Here is a 21,582-nt window from a genome sequence, read left to right as displayed (position 1 = left end):
CAGAGAGGTCAAAGGTCAGCAGTAGCTCCTCTGTCAAAGCAACAGGCTCTCGATGGCCTGCATCCCTGACCAAACTCGAGTCTGTAACATTGCAGCAGAAATCTAAGGTTGCCTAGCGACCACCTAACAAGACACTAGCAACCATTAAAACCACTGCAAAGACAAAACAGCTGTCCGTTTGTTTTTTTGTCAGAAAATACAAACGTCTGGTGACGGCGATTGAATCTGTCATCTATACGAGAGGTCTGGTCATCTTAAACATGCTGTCGCACGGCCTCTCCGAACATGCCATCATATTTAGCAAGCCTCCATAAGCCGAGCAGCTGACTTTCACTCTGAGAATAGTACGTAAGCAGGACACACGCTTTCACCTCCGACCCCGAGGTCACCCTGGCTCTCTCGGACCCCCGTGAAGAGTTACACCGTGGTTTCGACGTGTGGGTGGTGTCTTAACTCTCATATACATTGCTTTAGCACGGCATATGCCTAAAAGAATGATTTACTCACCCCCATGTCACTCCAAACCCACACGTTCGTATTTCCTCTGTGGGAATTTTTAAGAAAGTGGTCTTACATGTGTATTTATAGTCCAAGCTCAAAATTTTATATTATACATAAGAGTGATGTATAAGAGCTATGAATGGTGGAAGCATTATAGGTCATGTAACTGGTCACCATTTCTTTTATATCAGCCGAAAAAGGAGAAATAGATTCAGATGAACCTAAAATTCAAGATGCAAGTATCGTTTTTATAGTGCATATCTAAAGTTAGACATGAAGATATGATGATGGGTAAATCACTGAGTTTCTATTGCAATTTGTATTTAATAATAATGATATAATTCAATATAATATAATTTAAGTTAATTGTTATTTTCAGGTTTTCCGGTTTCTTTTTTATTTAAACCTTAAGGTTTAATACCTTTGTTGTGTTTGTGTGTGTATTTGTCATTTTTATTTGTTTATTTTGTCTATATTGTTTTCATTAATTGTCATTTTAAATATAGTATTTTATTATATCATTAAAGAAAATTTATTTTTAAGGAATATATATATTTTTTTATTTAAGTGTTAGTTATTTCAGTATATAAACATATATTTTTATGGTTTAAATTTTTTAATAAACCTTATTTTAAATTATTTGCCGACTGTGCTGTTTATACTGACCTAATACAGACTTCAGCATCCTTAAACTGAGGAATAGTCTGAACTTTTGTGCAGTTGTCAGCAGGAATATCATGAATATCAGAGCACTGGGTACTTAAGAGACTCTCCAACACTTGAATGCTGATACTTGACCTTTAGTTTCAGGGTCACCGGTCGTTCTTTAGCCGAGGAGTGAAAAGTTTTAATCTGACAGAGATTTTAGCACTAGTCTAATCTCACTCTAATCCAGAGCTTTGACAGCAAGGAAGGCCTAAACACCAGCCATCATGAAACACAAAGAGAGAGCTGCGCGCACACACACACACACACACACACACACACACACACACACACACACACACACACACACTCACACACACACACAGGGTCTGATGAGATGAAGAGGCCAAAGCCAAGCCTGTTTGCATTTGAAAGCAGGCAGTCAGCTGCAGAACAGGATAACATCTCAGCTTTCTCTGATTTGCTACTGGCCACTGGGAAACAAAGAAGACTTTACAAGAGGGAAGCACTCAAAGACATTCCTCAAGTCCATTTCAGTAGAAAGACAGAGGACTGGGCTTATGTTTCAGGACAGAAATAGCTGTTTTATTTTTCTTGGGTGTTGATTCCTGGGCGGCCGATGTGAATGATGCTCTTTTTATTCTCCTCAAGCCAACCAAGCGCTCTTTAATTAACTCTATTTGCATGCGAAGCTTTACAAAGACGAATCTTCCGGCTCTCTCAAGAACATCAGAAAGTAACTTCAGATCCTCCATGTTTTGTCAAAATTTTTTTTGCCAAATGTTCTGGGACAACACAGCTTTAAGTCACATTTGAGTGGTATTACAGAGATCACCTTGAGATCTTAACTCTAACCCCAACTTCAACTTTCATGAAATGATGAGATGATTGTTTGTTTTTCATGTTTTCAGATTGTGTGAACTTCAAATTAACATTTCAAGGCAGAGTTTTGCGTGTTTTCACTCAAAGGTAAAGTTCTGAAATATTTTTTACAATTATTATAATTTTTTCGTTAAATGCAATTTATTCCTGTTTTCAGCATCATTACTCCAGTCTTCAGTGTCACACAATCCTTCAGAAATCATTTTAATTTTTTTTTTTTTTTTACATTTATTATTATTAGTGTTTAAAACAGTTGTGCTGCTTCATATTTTTCAACACAATTTATTTGCAATGAGGATGTCATTTCTAATCCAACGTCCTTACTGAATAAGTATTTTCCTATGGGGCAAAGATACAAATAAAAAAACCCCAACAAATAGCGAAAAAATAAAAAATAAAATTTACTAACCTCAAACAGTTTTTGCTGAGTTCCAAGCGGATAAACTGGGAAAATGTAAGAAACAGTAAAAGGCGAACCATGTGTCTTTTTAATAGATTAAAATCATGGTTTAGGCTATCCACATCTTCATATAAACCCACACAGGCCACGTTAATCTATCAGGATTTGGAAAATACTGTAAATCCTCCATTAAATAATATTTTATGGATGTTTGGAAGCGAGCAGCACTCGATCTGGATTAAATCACGGTGACGGGGGACTAAATGGATGATGGCACACCGCAGTGGAACTATAAACTTAAACAGACAATTATTGATTTTGATATTTTTTAGAAATGAAAAGGCTGTCTCTAGATTGGTAACATTAACGCAGGAGAAAAAGCTCTGTGTGGCCAGCTTTGGTGGTCAGCGCTTTAATGTGGCATGGCGTGGGAGGTCATCCGGAAGTCAAGGGTCAAAGATTACCGTCCTAAAGGTCTCTATGACCCTTGCAAATTGATTGCTTACACATCAGCTTCAGCTCAGAATGTTCACTTCACATTTGGCCTGGTTGACACTGACAGCTACACTCGTTTCCAGTTCCCCACTCTGAAGCTATAAAAAATAGAGTTTTAAAGTTATAAAACAAATGATAAAACTGTATATATATATATATATATATATATATATATATATATATATATATATATATATATATATATATATATATATATATATACACACACACACTGTAAAAAAAAAAAAAAAAAAAAAAAAATATATATATATATATATATATATATATATATATATATATATATATATATATATATATATATATATATATATATATATATATTTATATTTATATATAACTTCATTTTGACAATAGCAGTCCTAATATATATATACACTGTTTCTATCATGTTTATTTATTATAATGTCTGTAGCAAAAAAAAGCTGCTCGCTGATTTCAATATATATTTGGACACGGACAGATCAAAAAAATCTTCACATTCATAAATATAAATAATAGCAATTTACAGCAGAAGCAAAACTTTGTTTTCAGTCAGCAGATATAATGCATAGTCCAGTATTCATCCCTGTATAACATCTCTAATCATTATTTTTAGAAAATAAAAAAAAAACAGCTTTAAAGGGTTACATAGCTCTATTTTACTATGGAAACACACCTTTATAGAATTAAATGAAACTGATCTGTTATTAAAAAATATGTGGCATAAGAAATGCACGGTCCAAAATCTAAGCCACGGAGTCCACATTAAATAGCTTCTTTGTAAAACATTACAAAACAAATGTTTCCCTTGCAGACGCAGGAAATTCCTTTTAATGAGCAAAAACACATGAAATAAATAAAGGTTATATGTCTATCGCCGTCTCTCTCTTTGCTTTCCTCCGTGTCTCATGTCTATTACGTAACAGTGGTTGAATGAGAACATCCAAGTTTTTGCTCCTTTTGGCAGCAATAAATCACAAAGAACAAATGTGTTTTAGTCCGTATGATTACGGGCATCTGAAATAAGGGACTGTTTAAACAGCAGACATCACAGAGTCGTTATTCTGCTCAGGCTGTTTAAGATAATTCTCAGTTGAATACTTCGCAAACCCAATATATTCTGTTAAACGCAGGTTTCAGATACAAATGTATACTGTAAAATGCATTTTAAAATGCATGCGATGAGGAGCATGAAATAAAAAAGTTTAAATCATTTCGGAGATAAAAAACAGGATCGCTTACCCGACCATCTGCTTTAGAATTTTACATTTAATGTGTTACTTTTGCACTAGAACTCATCGTTTTGCTCCAACTAAGGAAAAATCAAGTTGCTTCAGGTGAGTAGAGCCAAAAAACAAAACAAGGGTCAGTGCTGGCTGCTCACTGAATTAAATTCAGACTGAAGAATAAAAATATATTTTATGATATAAACCTCATAAAAACACATGCAAAAAAATGCATGGTGAAAAAAAGTTTTTCTTTTTTTTGAGAAATGTGTTGATTTTAGTATTATTTGCATTATTCATATATTTTTTATCTTTTTTGATTCCGATCTTTCGTTTCACTGTTTGCATGATTTGCATATGAATAAAATGCATGCTATTTGTTGTTGTTTATACGTTGGTTTTGTTTAATCGCCGCACTTTCTTTGAGGTGCACCTGCTAATTATCTGATTAGTAATCCAGAAAAAGGGTGACTGAATAGTAATATGAGCACTAAAAAGTTTTTAGTTGTGTTTTTTTCTTTGATTCTGATCAAATTTGCTAAATCTTTTCCAGTCTGGATTACATTCAGTGTGTACCCAGCAGTTGTAATTCATTTATGAAATATACTAGCAATTTCTGAGGGTACTCAGGGAGAGCATACTGCTCAGTCAGTCATAAATAGAGAGTTGCGCTGCTTTCTGCGCTATCAGAAAGCGTCCTGCAAGTGTTTAGTCCCAGCCAAAGTCCTGACCAGTCATCTGGTAGAACTTCATGTTGAAAGGCCTGTAGAAATCCCTGAGTCTGTGCAGCACCTCCGCCGGGATGTGTGGATGCGGCCGGCCTTTAGATTTCCCCAGGCATCGCGGCCTGCTGCTTCCTTCCGGCTTTTTGAGGCAGGGGAAGCCTTTAGTCTGGTTAAAGTAGAAGTGCTTATTGGTCACCACCCGTTTGAGTCCCAGAAAGTCCTGCACCCGGCCCATTTCTCCCGCGGGGTCCGTCACCAGCTTCTCGCCGCTCACGAAGAGAAACTGGGCGAGCGGGAAATACCTGAGCCAGTTCTCCAGGTGTTTGGCGTAGATGCCGATCCTCACGGCGCTCCAGGACGTGTCGATCAGGCCCGTGCTGGAGTTCTTGAAGACCAGATTCTGGAAAGACGGCAGCCCGGGGCTTTTGGTCAGAGTCTGAGTGTAGTCCGACACGGCCCGGGTCACAGGGTCACGGACCACCACGATGAGCTTGGTGCTGCGGCTCATGGAGAAGACGCGGGACGGAGCTTCACGGGTGATGAAGTAGCTGGGTGTTTTCTCCATGGTGATCTGGCCGTCTAAAGTACGCGGCATTAGATCCCTACAGCACAAGAAACTCAACGTTAGTCATAATAGAGGCGACTGCAGCAACTTGTATGTATCAATGTATATGTAGCATGTTATTAATGCAACATATATAAATATATATATATATATATATATATATATATATATATATATATATATATATATATAAAGTCATATCCATTTTTATATTTATATTTTATATTACATTTATGTGAAATCCTGATACATGTTCAGTATGCATTAAATATTTCCATTTTTTGCTAACTTACAAGTTCAGATTTTTATTTTTGGGGACATTTACATGATTTAATGTTCAAAACCAAATTTTTTTCACATACTATACATGCAGCAGCACCTCCGCACCTCTCCTTTTTAATTTCCTGTCTCTTTAAATCCTGTCTTTGTAGTTTAATCACTGGGTCCAATGCAATGCATAATGGGAATGTTTTATTGTAAGATTCACAGAAAAATAAAAAAGAATGTTAATTTGTGCTGTTTCCGACCAGTATTACACAAAATCTTCTTTCTGTGTAACAGACCAACTTTTGAAAAATGCTCGGAGCAACATGAACATGAATATATGTAAAGACAGACATTTTTGGTGAGCTGTGCCTTTAAGGATACAATGCTGCTGAAATCATAAACAGTTTGGATTGCATCTAAAATGTCAACTATTGTATGTAGGCAGGATTTGGGGCAGGTTTTCTGTGGCTGCACCGACGTCGTCCAAGCTAAATATTAAACTGTAATTTTAAGCAATAATGCAAAATGAAAAACTGTATTAAAGCCGACTCTGGAGACATGATAATTGCGCCCCATTTCAGCTCTCGACAGCGGACGAAGCTGTCACACGTGTTTTGCGATCGAGTTCATTATGATGAAAGACGTTCGTTTTATTATCAGTTATAAAACAAGCTGTTCTCTGATGAGGTCAGTGTTAAGTTACTCACTCCATCCAGCAATGCAAAGTGTAAAGTGTTGTTAAATAAACATAAAAGCTGACTTTATTAAAAACCAGCCTCGTGAAATAAACGTCAGCGAGAAGGGAGTTGGTGAGCTTCTATAAAAGAAAGAAAAACACGAAAGCATAACAACTCTTAGCAGTCATTTCCTGATGGGTTTTGTCCCCAGAACGTCTGTCATGAGTTTATCCATCTCTCCAAGGCTCTTTTGTGCTGATTTGAGCTCAGTTCATTCAATATAGACATTAACTGACCATATATATTATATTATATTGTGTGTGTGTGTGTGTGTGTGTGTGTGTGTGTGTATGTACACACAAACACAATATAATATAATATATATGGTCAGTTAATGTCTATATTGAATGCCCAACAGCTCCAGAATCAAGTGGAAAAGTCTCTACACTGACTCTCATTATTTCCATAGAGAACATATGCAGTAAATTAACTCTTAACTGGTTTGGGATGGAGTTTAGAAAGCGGTTGCTAGCTCTCTCTTTCTCTGAAGCTGGCCCTCATCTCATTGCCATGAAGCTAATATTCAACTCTAATGCAAATCATATTCCTTAATTTGAGCTTTGACGCTGAGACAAGAATCTGAGGAATCATGCTGACTCGTTTGTGAAGGAGAATAAAGAGCAGCATTGAGAAATTATTGGATTTGCCATTTGACCCGCAGTGCTCTCAAAGAAAGAGCCAACCATCCGTAAACCACGCTACTATTTATCCACCCTGATATCGTTTCATTTTGTATCTGAAATCATTTTTGATGACACTTCACGCTGCGCTTGTTCAAACGGTTAGCCTTTGTAGTCTGTTTAGCTCCGAAAAGCAGCACAAAAGCTGGCCGTACAACTTCTGAAGCCAGTGTTTTGATTGTGTTTACATGATGCATGTTCCCAGCGCCTGCTTTTAGGGATGTGATCTTGAAGCATTACACGCAGAGCTTTTAATTTGGAAAGCATGTCATGGCTAATGTCAATGTTGTCATTCTCACCCTGCATCTAAAGTGCAAGCGCTGTTTGGCTATGTACACACCGCTAAGTGCATGTTTAATTCAGAGTAATCAAGCTAATGGAAGCCATAATGGCTGCGACCGCGTCTGCTGACATCATGTTTACGTTGTGGAGAGCAGGCTGGTAATCAGCGAAACGTTTGGGCTTTTCTCGATTCACGCCAGTGGCCCACACACTCCGGTCCACCCGTTTGATCTCTGAATCGAAAGAAGCATCGCAAGATAAAACCCAGGTTCGCAAACGCAGCTGGCTGCCGATCTCTGGCAACCTTTGATCTTGCTCCAGCTGAGGGCACGCGCGTTTTCTTCTTCATCGGGAGGCTCGAGGCGGCTGCTGTTACCTGTGAGGTTGCTAGGCTAGCATCCACGCTGTTTGTTTTGATCACACCTAGCGTAGCGTTAGTGGTTAGCATCTGGAGCGGGAATGTGAGCCTGGAGTACGTATGAGTTTATCAGAGCAGAACCTGGCAACAATTTATTTCTGTTTACTGGTACAGAAGGCACAGCTGCGGGTGGCCTGCTGCAAAACAATGGCCTCGAAAAATATCGACAACTCCATTCCTTTAGCGTTCAGTTGGTGTTAAATATCATTTCTGTTTGAAAATGCATTTAAAATGTTTAGAAGATGTTGTTTTAGTTGTGTCCTCTAGTCAACATTTGAAGTGGATAAAAGCCTTTCATCAAAGCATTTTATATTTTGCTACTAAAACACATGTAAAACACAAGGATATTTAAGACAGATATTACTTTTAGACAGATTACTTATATAGTTATATATTGACTTTTATGTTAATTATGAAAATATTTTATAATATACATGATTTCTAAAAAAATGTGTATTATATTAATTTAGATATTTCATATATTTACATTTTATGTATATATGTATATGTTTGCATGTGTTGCAATCCACATACTTTTCAAAATATTCAATAGATAGATATACAACTGATATATATATATATATATATATATATATATATATATATATATATATATATATATATATATATATAGAAATATATATTTATTTGTATTTTTATTTAACTTTTTATCTAATTTATATTAATACTTATAAAAGGATATTCATAATATACAATAAGTTTTTATATTTATTATTTTAAATATATTTTTTAATGTATGTATGTATGCATGTTGCTATAAGCAATCTGGATACATTTCAAAATATTCAGATATTATTTATATAGATTTTTATGTACATTTTACCTGTAATTATTTACATTTGTATGAATCTATTTACAGATAGATATATCATCAGCAAGAAATTATTCATTTATTGTCGTTCTTATGACAAATTCACATCTGTTCACATATGATGAGAATTTGTTTGGTCGTGAAGACTCCAAATATTGCTGAAAAATTATTAACAAAATAGCATGGTTTCTTTCTGGACATGACACGACTACACGGACTGACCACCACTGTTTGGTTTAGGTTTCTGCGGTGCGCTGCGAGTTACTTTTCAAAATATTCAAATACATTTTTGTACATGTTTAACTCTATGAAAAAGACAGCAAACACGGTGCGGTAAGTCATGCCTTATTAGACACGCACACACACAAGCTCTTCCTCGTAGCTGTTCACATAATACACATCAGAACAGAATGGGATCTTCTCTCCATCATTTAAATGAACCACAGGATATAACCTTTCTCCCATTATCAGAGGAAAACTTCCAGACAGAATTGCCCCTGTGTCTGGCAGCAGTGACCCGGGATGTTCCCGTCCTGATCTCTGCCACATCTGGCAGCAATGAGTCTCCGGGAGGAAGTTTCTTCCCATTAAGAGCTCACCCTGGGCCTGAACGGGTATGGATATTTTAGGTCTCTGAAATGTTACAAAAATGTCTTGCTGCTCATATATAAAATAGAAAAATAGAAAAACTCCAAAAAATTGAGGTGCAAAATTTGGAAAAGAAAAGTGATTGCTTAAAAATGTTTTGTTTAGTATATATTTTTGACAGGATTTGCAAAATGAAATGAATTCAAATTGAGGATCTTAAGTTTTATTTAGTGTCATTGATATACTATTATAGCTTTTTTGCATATTTATTTTTATAAAATTTTATATATTAAAGTTTCATTTTAATTTGTTAGATTTATTAATTTTGTTGTTTTCAAATGTCTACATATTTTTTCACTTTTTTTATTTAATTGTATTTTTTTAAGCAATTTAAAAAATAAAAATAGACTTTTAGTAAATATCAGATAATGTTCGTTTTATTTCAAATATCCTTTATGGTTTTGGTTTTCATGAATTTCTAGTCACTAAAAATATTTAAAACTAGACAGAAATGTTTGCTATTCAGTACTGCAGTGTGACTATTTCAACTTTTAAAATTTTGAAATGCGCTTCATGTATTGTGTAACACAGTAACACATCCTGCAGAGTTTTCAGTCTAAAAGTGCACCATGTATAAATAGTTATTAGCTTACAAAAGAAAGAGTCGACTTGAATAATTGGAACGAGTCGTTTTTAAAACACAGTTTCGCAGTTTCATGTTGAAACATTAGCATATTCCCCGCCCACTTGTTGGTCTTTTTGTTGGTCTGAATGAAAATGTAAATGTACACCCTTTGCCACTAGATGTCGCTTTAAAAGCTCACAAACACTGCTTTAAATGAAATCAACCAATCACTGGAGGGGTTTGAAAAAATGAATCATTGAATGAATAGTTTTAGGAGTTCCAAAACATATATATATACAGTAAAAATAAATGTATGTTTTAAGAAAATAAGAGTTTTTTGAGCTTATATGCAAGTTAATCTGTTGTTTGTTGACTCCCAAAACCAAAATATGAACCTATCATAACCCATATCAGGGGCACTTTAAACTAAAACCCTGAAATATATACAAAGAATCTACTATGCACGACATAAAATAATCTCAGGTGCCTCACTCTTGTTCCACCTTCAAACAGGTTGTACTCAGACACAGCACTCAGTTACACGAACGGCTGGGCCTTCTAACTGAAAGCACAGCGAGAACAGGCTTGTCATTATGGAGCAAATGGGAGCTTCTAGAAACTGTGGGAAGCAATTAAATGTCAGCTGGAAATAACAAGTAAAGCACCATAAAACTCCTTGAACATGCAAACGGACACAAAGCAAGGGACAAAACACACCCTAACCAAAGAGAAATCACAGAGGAGAACTCCTGAACATCTCAATTGTTTCTCCTACACAACAATTACATTAAATGGAGGTTTCTTCAGATTTTCTCCTGAGAACAGATCCTCATCGGCAGTTTCTTTCTCACGAATGATTTTAACACGAACCTCTCGATAAGGCTAAATGAAGTTTTTGAAGTTTCTGAAACGTCTCAAGCAAATGAAGCGGACCGAGCGCTTCCTTTAAACTCTGCAAGAGCGGCATCAGAGGAATGAAGTATCTTAGGAACATCCAGTGGACAGCGAAACATCAGCTCTACATGTGTGGTATAACAGGAAAGCCACAGGTCAAAGGAGAAAAAAACGAGATCTAAATGCTCACATCCTTGAAAGAAAGAGGGAGGTCCCGCATTAACAGGAAACAGACCAGTGGCAAATCAGGGATTACAGACAGGTGTGTGTGTGTGTGTGTGTGTGTGTGTGTGCCCTCACTATCATGTGGGAAAATCAGCGGAGCGGCTGTGAGTGTGTGTTAGCGTGGGTTTATCTGAAGCAGCAGCAGGCCGACCACACCCACAGAGGAGGACACAAACAACTTCCGTCAGATTTCAGATTTCAACACACTCCCTCCCTCTGAATTTCACCTGAAAGAGCAATCAGTTTAACATCTAAATACCTAAACTACCATATACCGTACCTCACACGGTATTTTTACTGTAATTGCACAATATAAACGTAAAAACCTCATAAAAATACATTTTTATTTTGATATTTTGTACACACGCACATACAGTATATGTATACACTTTGCTTAATGTTTACAATTATTTTAATATTTTCTATTTTAAAGGTTTTTTTTCAAACGTGTCTATATAAACAGTACACACACTTAAAAGCAATATATATATTTTTTATTATAATTCATGAATTAAATACATTTTTAAACATCCAAATACCTCATAAAATTTGTTAATTTGTTCATTATTCTTGGCTTTATACATATACCCCATGTATTTTATTATTATTTATGTATGAATCAGCATTATTTTTCATCTGATTTATGTGCACAAAACATTTTATGTATTTAAAATAACATCTAAACACTGCACTCATTGTATATCCTACAGCTTCCTGATGAGTGTCTTGATGCTCAGACAGGATGTGCTCTCTTTTCTTCCTGCTTTTTAATCTGTTTCCGAAGCTCCTAATTATCTAATCAGACTGGCTGAAATTTCCAGATAGTGTGTTTGATAATGCGTTAAGAATCAGTCACAGGAAACTACAAGGAGGAAGAAGACTCCCTGTTGCAGATCTCTGCTGGCTGTTTTGGTGATAGTGATAATTATTTTAATTTGACAAGAAATCAGTCAATAAAATCAATGCAAATTACCACTAAGCATTGCATTGCTGCCCTTGGTTGCATCAAGTTTTGCATTTAAAGGTACATAACAGTTACCCTTAATGCATTTGAGATTCAGGATGTGTCACCGGTTCTGGAAACAGTCCATTAGAGGGGATATTGCTAAACGTCCACACACGCCTGGCATAAATTTATGGTACGCATTTGGCAGGAGGACCCTGAGAAAAAAGAGCTGGCGCAGTTTATATTCAATGAACTATATGTTACGGTGGTGTGTGTAGAGTACTATTTCTGTGACAAATGCCGTCTGAAGCGATGCCAAAGAGCAGAATTACATTTATAAAACAGATGTAAATTTATATGTGAGCAGATAGCGTCTATATAGCTCCTATAGAAGTTACAATGCGCACATGAAGGAATACAAAAGTAAAAACAGATCGTACAATGGAAATCTGTTCAAATATGCACCACACAGAATTTTAAGTGACTCAGTATGGAGTGTGTAGCAGCATAATGAAGCTTTAAGACCGGCCTAGAGGAAACCACATCCCTGGCTTGGTTAACAGCCCACCGTATGTGCAGCTTTAACAGTCAGTCGCAGGACTCCTAGCAGAAGAACGACTGCAGCTGCAGAACTGGGAGGTTCTAGTATAATTAGTGTCTTCAAACGCTCTGCTTTTTGCCTGATTAATCATACTTTTCTTGTTGAAAGGGCAGTATATTCAAAAGAAATAAAGTGGGGTTTGCTCTAAAGCAGGCCTATATTTCAGCATTTCTGCTGAGAAGTCATGCATCAAAAACAAGTTGTTAAGAAACTATCTATGCCATTGTGGGTTGGTGAACAACTCGGGACAAGCCAAAGCTTTCTTTCTCTTGGCCTTGACTGTAACCTATCCCACTGAATACCTCCAAGGAAATGATTATCCAGCAAACCACATCATAAAAAAATCACAAGCAAAGCAAAGCTACACTCTTAAAAATAAATAGGCATCGATGGTTCCATGGAGAACCTTTAACACCAGTGGAACCTTTACATTCTACAAAAGGTTCTTTGCATTGGAAAAAGGTTCTTGAGATGGTTCTTTAAGGAACTAAAAAATGTTCTTTAATGGAATCTCTGTGGAAACCTCCTTCTTGGTTACTTCCTGACTCTTATTCTTCATTACGAGGTTGTGCCATACTCTGAGGATATAGATAACGCATCTATCTGTGTGTGTGCTGGGCTGGTTTCTTCCACACCACTACCCTCAGTCCCGATCAATCAATGGCTAGTTTAATGTTAGAGACCCGGGTCATATGGGAAATCTAGCCTGTCAAATCAGCACTCTGGCATCATGAAATATATGGCTTTAAAATCTAAATTGAATGTGTCGTGCAAAATGTAAATGTACTCATTAACATTATGGATAGATTAAAAAAGAAAACTTTTGCATGGAAAGGACTGAGTGCTAAAAACACACACACACATATATATATATATATATATATATATATATATATATATATATATATATATATATATATATATATATATATCGTGATTAATTGTATACAAAATGAATGGTTTTATTTACATAATGTATGTGTATACTGTGTATATTTATTATCTATATATAAATGCAAAATGCAAAATATATTTTTAAAACATTTACATGTACGTATATGACGTATATTTAAAAACTTTATATTATAAATAGATGTACTTAATATATAAACATTAAATTTTCAAAAATATATACATGCATGTGTGTATTTAAATATACAAAATAAATATGCACAGCAAAAATACATATATTCTGTAAACTAAGTCTTATTTTGGATGTGATTAATTGTGATTATATATATATATATATATACATACATAACAAAATAAGCATTCCATGTTACTCAACACTCACAAGACAACAAGGAAACAAACCTATCACAAATAAGCATTATCTTAAAACACAGCTCTTAAAACATAAACCTTTATAGCTAAACACCTTGGAGTGTCATAAAGAACGTCAAGAGCTGAAAAGAGCAGCAGCAGTTTGTCAACAAGATTGAATATGCACAGGTTAATTAACCGTCTCTATGCCTAAGTGCAATAAAGTTGGTTAAGGAGGAATCGATAAGCAGCACGTCTGCACACATCATTGATTGGGAGGTGACTTTTATTCTGGACAGTGATTTATGGAGTCATGAAAAGGTGCAACCAGAGGCAGGTAACCGCATTGCATGGGGGAGGAACAATTATTATAGATTAAAGAACATGCGATGTTAATCAGAGCATACTAGAAATTCATGAGGAGATCAGATTTTTAAGATCTTTTTAAGAACATCAGATCAAATATATTTAGAAAATGTTCACTGTAGTATAAAATAAAAAATATGTAAAATAAAATAAATAATACAAATAACTAATTTGGCTCAACACAAGCATATAATTCAAACAATATTTGTAGGCCAGAAAACATCAATAATTTTTTTACAATCTGCAATATCTGACAAATGCAACAGTCATGAGTCCCATAAACCTTTAATGTGTAAAGTATACGAGCACCTGGTCGCTTACAAAGCTTGTATGTCTCTCTCTCAACTCATTCACTCACTCTTGCTCTCTCACACAAACACAAAGTGGCCATGTGACAGCTCTTCCATGTACAGCTTCCAGCTGGCATTCACAAAAGCTCAGCTGTCATTACACATCTGCACACACACAGAAGACCTGTGGTGTTGACAAGGCTGATATTGAATTATACTTTACAAAAACCCCATACATGGACAGTTTGTTTACATAAGGCTGTCAGCACATGCTGGAACAAATGTGTGTGTGTGTGTGTGTGTGTGTGTGTGTGTGTGTGTGTGCATGAGAAAGAGAGACAAATCATCAAACTAAACCTCAAAGTCGCTTCACGAGATACAGTTTCTTGACAAGAGAGGAAACCTGATTATTAAAGGAATATTTTATCCCGTAGTGAAAACTTTGTCATCATTTACTCACGCCGTGTAATTTCCAACCCAAAATTCTTAAATTCTCCTTTTGTATTGTGACAAATTAACTGAATACGAGATTGCAAAGTGAGTAATTAATGACAGAATTTTAATTTTGGCGTGAAGTGTTCCTTTAAGACCTTTTCAAAGGGCCTGTCCACCTAAAAATATATATAAAATAAAAAACTTTTCATCATTTACTTCCCCTCATGTCATTCAAAACCGGTTTGTCTTTCTTTCTTGCCTACAACATAAAAATAGATATTTATGTTGAAATGGTTTCAGGTCCTATTGACATCTGTAGTCTTTACTTGTCAATGGAAGTCAATGGGACCCAAAACGGTTTGGTTTCAAATCTTCTACAGCATAAGAAAGTCATATGGAACATTTCATTCTTTAATAAATGTCCCAGCAATGCATAGTCATTCCCATTTGTCTGATTTCTAATTGGATGGCATGGAGATGGGAGACGGACAGAGGCTAGAGGCAGAAGCACTGACAGTCAATCCACAGTCATTTTATTGGCAGAGGGCTGAACGTCCTGCCAATGAGACACGGCTCTGAACTGGTTGGGTTATTGACAAGTGATATTAATGAACCAAGTGGCATTAAAAGAGAGGGGAGGAATCAATTGCCGATCATGCAGACATATGCATAACTGCTTGAAGGACAATCTAAACATGCAATTTTCTCAGTGTGTAACTTCTCTGAGGAGTTAATTAAACCAATATTCTCTTTTGGAAGACGTTATGATGAGAGCTGCATAAATTTTATTTGCCTCTGATGCATGCATTTCAGGAGCTCTTGGGCTGCTGTCTACAAAAATTACAATGTCTGTTATAAAATTGGTCTACTGTAAGATAAAACATCTGCTGGCTGACTTAATTACCACTGTTAAGATTTTAAGTGGGTAACTTGGATGAAGAAAATTGCAGTCTCTACAAATCAAAATAATGGTGATTGGCTATATAGAAAGATAACGTTATTATTTGTAAAGATGTTCATTTGTAAAGATGAATTGAACTTGTCTTTTTTATGAACAAAACACCAATTACAGATGCGTTAGAGAAACAAGTGCACGGCCATCTTTAGAATTTTGACTTTAAACATATGTTTTTTTGTGGTAGCTCCATAGAAATGCTGTTGAAGAGTAATTAGCTGGTGAAGTGGATGAACAAAATGATGCATCTCAGATGTTCAAGTCTTTCTTTCTGGAGTCAAAAAAAGAAGGTTTTTAAGGGAAACATTTCAGGATTTTTCTCCATAATGGGAAACAAAAAAAAAATATAATTATAAATATAATTTTTACCTTCTACCCATTGGCCACAATTGAAGTCCACTATATGGAGAAAAATCCTGCAATGTTTTCTTTAAAAAAATGTCTTTCCTACTGAACAAAGAAAAACACAAACATCTTGAATGACGTGGGGGTGGGAAAATCATTTACTTTGAATGTTATGTGGTGTGGTCATGATTTTTATTAATTTTTTTAATTAATTTTCTCAACATTATAATGTAGATGTTCACAGTAATTAAAGTGTTTTGAAACAACCATTCACTTAGGCCTACTGTAGCAGTGATTCATACTTGAGCCACACAAATGGGATTATTTTTTATTTAATTTAATGCAGTTATTGCTATTATTGGTCACACCACATGACGAGTGGTCGCTCCAAATGACACATTTAAAATTTTTCCCCTAATTACGTCTTCTGCTGTGCAAATGCATCTTTAGAAACTTAACATTTTAACCACACTGGAGTATTACATGATATTTGGTCGCACCACATGATATTTTTAAATTCAGTCAGAATTTTCAAGCACAGAATTAGTCACCTGAACAAAACAAGCTGGATTTCCATGAAAGGTCACTATGAAATTTATAAGAAACACTTGTAGAAATAACTTCATATTCATTGCTTTTCTGAGGTCATCCCAAATGATATCCAAATACCGCCAATTATTTATGTTTTTTCAAATTTGAAAGAGAGTTATAAACCCCCTTGATGCTTATATGGCTCCTTGGCAAATTGCTATTTGACGCAAAGGCCTACTTTTGAATAGATGTCAATATAAAAGTCTCAAAGTAGTAGTTACTTTATGGTTGCACCTCATGATATTTCATAAAAAAATGTTGTTTGGAAAGTTTGAAGGAAAGTAAATGAAAATGCTTTGCAATTTCATACAGGATTACAAAACCCTTTGGAAATCATGCCAAATAGTGCAGAATCTGAATCTGAATAAATTAATGGTAATTTCAAAACAAAAGTTGGAATATCCATCAGATGTTGTTTTCGAATAACAGAAAAATTACAAATAACTAATCTTTTTAGAAAAATTGAAGTTGATACACATGTGGGAGAGGTACTTCTTAAATATGTCATCTTTTTATGCATTTAAACCTATTTTTAATAGAAAAAATGCGATTGGACAAAAAGGCATCAGGTCATTGACCATATATATATATATATATATATATATATATATATATATATATATATATATATATATATATATATATATATATATATATATACATATATGCAGATATAAATAAATAAAGACAAATAACTGTTCACTGTTCATGTACAAATTGCACAGACAAAAAGCATATTTTGGGGTAGCCATACCATTCATGGCTGTACTGTAATTTGTACCGAATTTGATGCGCTTACATGTTTTTGATAATCCTTAAGCCTAAGGTAAAATGATAACGCTACTACTATTATTACCAGACGACCCACCTGTACCACTGGAGCCCCTTCTCATAGAACCGGTCAAAGAAGTGCGGCTCCGCGCCCACGGCTCTCACGTCGGGATGAACGCGCAGGAACTCCAGAAGTGCGCGCGTTCCCCCCTTTTTCACGCCGATAATAATCGCCTGAGGAAACTCTTTGCTCCCAAAGTTGTTTGACACGGAGAGATTGCTGTACGTGTCATAAGCCGAAGCCCGCTGCCGCTTCTCATCTTCCACGTCCGTCGCATCCTGCTCGGGGAGTTCGCGCACGATGGAGACGTTCCAGTGCGCGGGTTTCTTCCCTTCCTTCGGGAAAAGTTTGCTTATGAAATTCTGATGGACGTACAGCGGACTCGGCATGGAATCGCAGTATCCGGTGAGACAGTAGAACAGATAGGTGAAAATGAGGATCATGGTAAACAACACGGACACCTTGGAGTGCGCTTTCAGGTGTCCCAAGTCGCAACTCGTTGTCCAACATCCCATGAGTGTCTTTGCGTCGCCAGAAACCAAACGTTAAACGGAGGAATCATGCCGTATTGAATGTAAAATAACGGGGCTTTCTTGCAAGACTAAACATTTAGTGAGTTACATTTTTGCGCATCACTAAATCACATGCGCGCCATATCTGCGCGATGACGACTTGTCCAGAGAAGTAGCTAACATTACGAGTTATAACATGTCATGTCCTTTTTGTTTGACTGATTGGACTTCTTCGGCTTGAGGTCCCGCAGTCGTGCAGCTTCGGGTGACCAGGGTTACCCGTTCATCTCCCACCCGTTTTGGGTGCGTATCCACGCCCTGTTTTCCGAGTCCCGCCCCTTTTGCTCAAATTACTTTTATGACTTTCCTACCTAAGCGGTTACAAATCCATTAACTACTGTTAAATCGATGAGAGCTGGAGAGCTTATTTTTTCTGGATAAGAAAAGAACAGGTCAAAGTTCAGTGCCCTCACTGCATTATAGAGATAGTGAAATGTTATCTCAGGTATTTTTATGGCATGCACTTTCCTTCACGGCCTCTGTCAGTGCTCTTTTATACACAGATGAAGAGGTCAGTCGTTGAGCAACACCTGTCCTGGAGGCCACACACTCAGCGGAGACGGTCTGTTTCTTGATCTGGTCTCTGCAGACTTAAGTCTAAGCAAATCACAATCTCCTCAGTTCTCACGAACACACTGTACACTTCAATTTCAATTTCTATTGCCACGAGTGTCTAATCATGCAGTGCTGTAAAAGGAAAAATACACAGCACAACAGAGAATTACTTATTTATTACTTCAAGCTGTTTAGGTGTTATTAAATAATTGTCGAAAACTTGAAAAAATGCTATTTTAACTTTGCGCAGAGCCCTGTTCCTAAAATACACGGCTATATTTTTCCATACTGAGAAAACAGAGAAGGACAAACAGTAAACGTGAATGTACTCAATTTTGAATATTTATATTTAAGACACCGAATATAAGAAAAATAAGCTCAACAGACATTTCTATGTACACTGCACACGAGCTCTTAAAAAACGCATATAGTCAAGATCTTTCATTGGGCAAACTGCTTTACAGAATGGCTTTTATTCATGGTTTTCGTGGATATTTACACATTTTAAAACAGTTGCATTAAACAAGACATACATACTGAAACACTGTTGTACACATAGCTCTTAATTACACTTTCGACTTGTTTTTTTTTTTTTTTTTTTTTTTTGACATGCAGCTCAGATATCGGTTTGGTGCGAAAGACGCGTGATTCCAATTATGGATCTTATTCTGCCAATTTTGAAATGGTCAGAAAAAGATGTTTTTCGCATCTTTGTTGACAATCCGCGCTCTCGTTAACGCTGCAGGACAGGTGTCATTATTGTCCAGACTCTATGGAGCCTGCAGCAAGGCTAAAAACAACACTGCCTTACTGTGGCCAAACCCTCTCTCCACAGGACCCCTGTGTCACACTCACCGTCAGGTCATCTAATGAGATCATTAAGACCGGACTTTTTACTAGACACGTAATACTTGGGAGTATTATGCTTACAACGCATTTTCAATGTTTTAAAACATCGTAAGTTTCTTTATTTAAATATGAGCGCATATATATTTCAGAATATTTGTATGCTTATATAGGAAATATATTTATTTATAACTATAATTTAATATAATAAATATAAAACGACATATTTTCAAAATATATACTGTATGTGTGTGTATTTTTTCATCCATAATAAATATACACAGTACATACACATATATTATACGAACAAAAACTTTAGTTTTGCATCAAACTCATTTAACAGCACAAAAAAAAAAAAAAAAAGTAATTTAGTTACAAAATACATAATTAAATTGCAGTTATTTATGAAACATACAGGTTTGTGTGTTTTTTTTTAAGACAAGTAATAAAATAATTCTAAAAATAGTGCCATAGCTATTAAAATATTTGCATGTACATTTAACCTCGTAACTATCTCTAATTAAAAGCAGAGGTGCTAAAGTCTGATTTAGTCGTGGATATGCTTTTCATCATTTGTATGATCTTAATTCAAATGATGAAGCACTCAGTGTTCAGTACTACTGTACTTAAAATGTTTCAGAACTTCAAAAATTTAGAAAAAAGAATCAAAAACTAATTTAATAAAGTGACTGAAATAGTTACACTAACTTATTACAAAGTAGCCTTCTCAACGCTAATACCATCACTAAAAAAACATTTAGGGATTAGCATTTTTTAAGAAGAGGGGGCGGTTCTATCGCTTTTTCGAGCAACCAGACATTAAGCATGATGATGAAATCAATAAGACACCAAATATATTGTTCATCACCTGTACAAAATAATCATTGTGTGCAAAAGAAATAAAAACGGCCAGTTCTGAAGGATATTTGGGAAGCGTTCCTGGCCACATATCTGAGGAAGACCACCAGCGAGCTGCCACCCACAAACACGTATCATACGTGTGATTGATGACCTGGCAACCTGTTCAACATTATACGCAACCATGGTTCGAGCCAACATTATATCATTATCTTGTGGTACAAATGTCACATAAAACGAACTCAAGCGTACCCTTGCTGACAGAAAAAATATCGGACCTGTCACTACGGAAAGAAAAAAATTCCGCCAAGACCTTATTCATTAAGCTTTAACTCTAAAACACACAAATCTCAGACGTAATTCAATATACGTTTAAATACCTGTGAAAAAATAAATACAGAAAATTCCTACATGCTAAGAATGCAGAAAAACGAGACTGCAAAACAAACCATATCATTATTTCAAAGCGCTTTTATTACACAAATGCATGTCACTTTAGGCCAGACACGTATAAAACCGTATTATATTTGATATCTGAAATAAGCGATACTGATCTGGGTATCACGATATCGTCATGTCTTTCAGAATATGATCAAGGGTTACCAAACCAGTTGTTTCACTCTGAACTTGAGTGAACTTGCGGTGCGTCTGAGTATAATCTTCAGAGCTATGTACTACTGCAGGTCGAACTGGTTGCACTCGGTTAAAATTCAGCTTTTCGTTTGTTGAATTTATTGAAGACGAGGTATTTTGCTACTAATTGGCTGCATTTGCGAGCATTTGCTCGAAAGGAACATATTATTACGGATAGGTTGCCTCACCTGGTTACCTGTCATTTAGCAGATGCTTTCCATTTACGCCGACCTACTGCTCACTAATTTCAGGAACTGTTTGCCGAAGCAACCTGAGGTTAAGAGCTTTCCCATCGCGCGGACCGGTGACGGAGGAATACATTCATTTCAGAAAACCTCCAGTTCCCGAGTAACATCCCAGTAAACATTAAATCGGTAACTTAAAGACAAAAAAGCAAATAACTTAAAGAACAAATTGCTGTCGTCAAACCACTTTAGCTGTTATGCAACCCTTATCAGCGAAAATATAAGAAGTCGATATCATTAC

General features: G+C 35.9%; 1 protein-coding gene across 1 annotated transcript; it reads right to left on the bottom strand.

Annotated features, from left to right (window-relative positions):
- Positions 1-3,355: 3,355 nt before the first annotated feature.
- On the bottom strand, positions 3,356-18,402 carry si:dkey-121b10.7 (heparan sulfate glucosamine 3-O-sulfotransferase 6). Its single transcript, XM_043225256.1, has 2 exons — positions 17,669-18,402; positions 3,356-5,497 (listed from the first exon to the last, which is right to left on the bottom strand). Exons 1-2 carry the CDS (start codon positions 18,145-18,147, stop codon positions 4,879-4,881), a joined length of 1,098 nt encoding a protein of 365 aa, XP_043081191.1. The 5' UTR covers positions 18,148-18,402; the 3' UTR covers positions 3,356-4,878.
- Between the last annotated feature and the right edge of the window lie 3,180 nt (positions 18,403-21,582).

The sequence above is a fragment of the Puntigrus tetrazona genome, chromosome 1, assembly GCF_018831695.1.
Source record: "Puntigrus tetrazona isolate hp1 chromosome 1, ASM1883169v1, whole genome shotgun sequence".
Lineage (NCBI taxonomy): Eukaryota > Metazoa > Chordata > Actinopteri > Cypriniformes > Cyprinidae > Puntigrus > Puntigrus tetrazona.
This window is presented reverse-complemented; position numbering and strand designations above follow the sequence as displayed.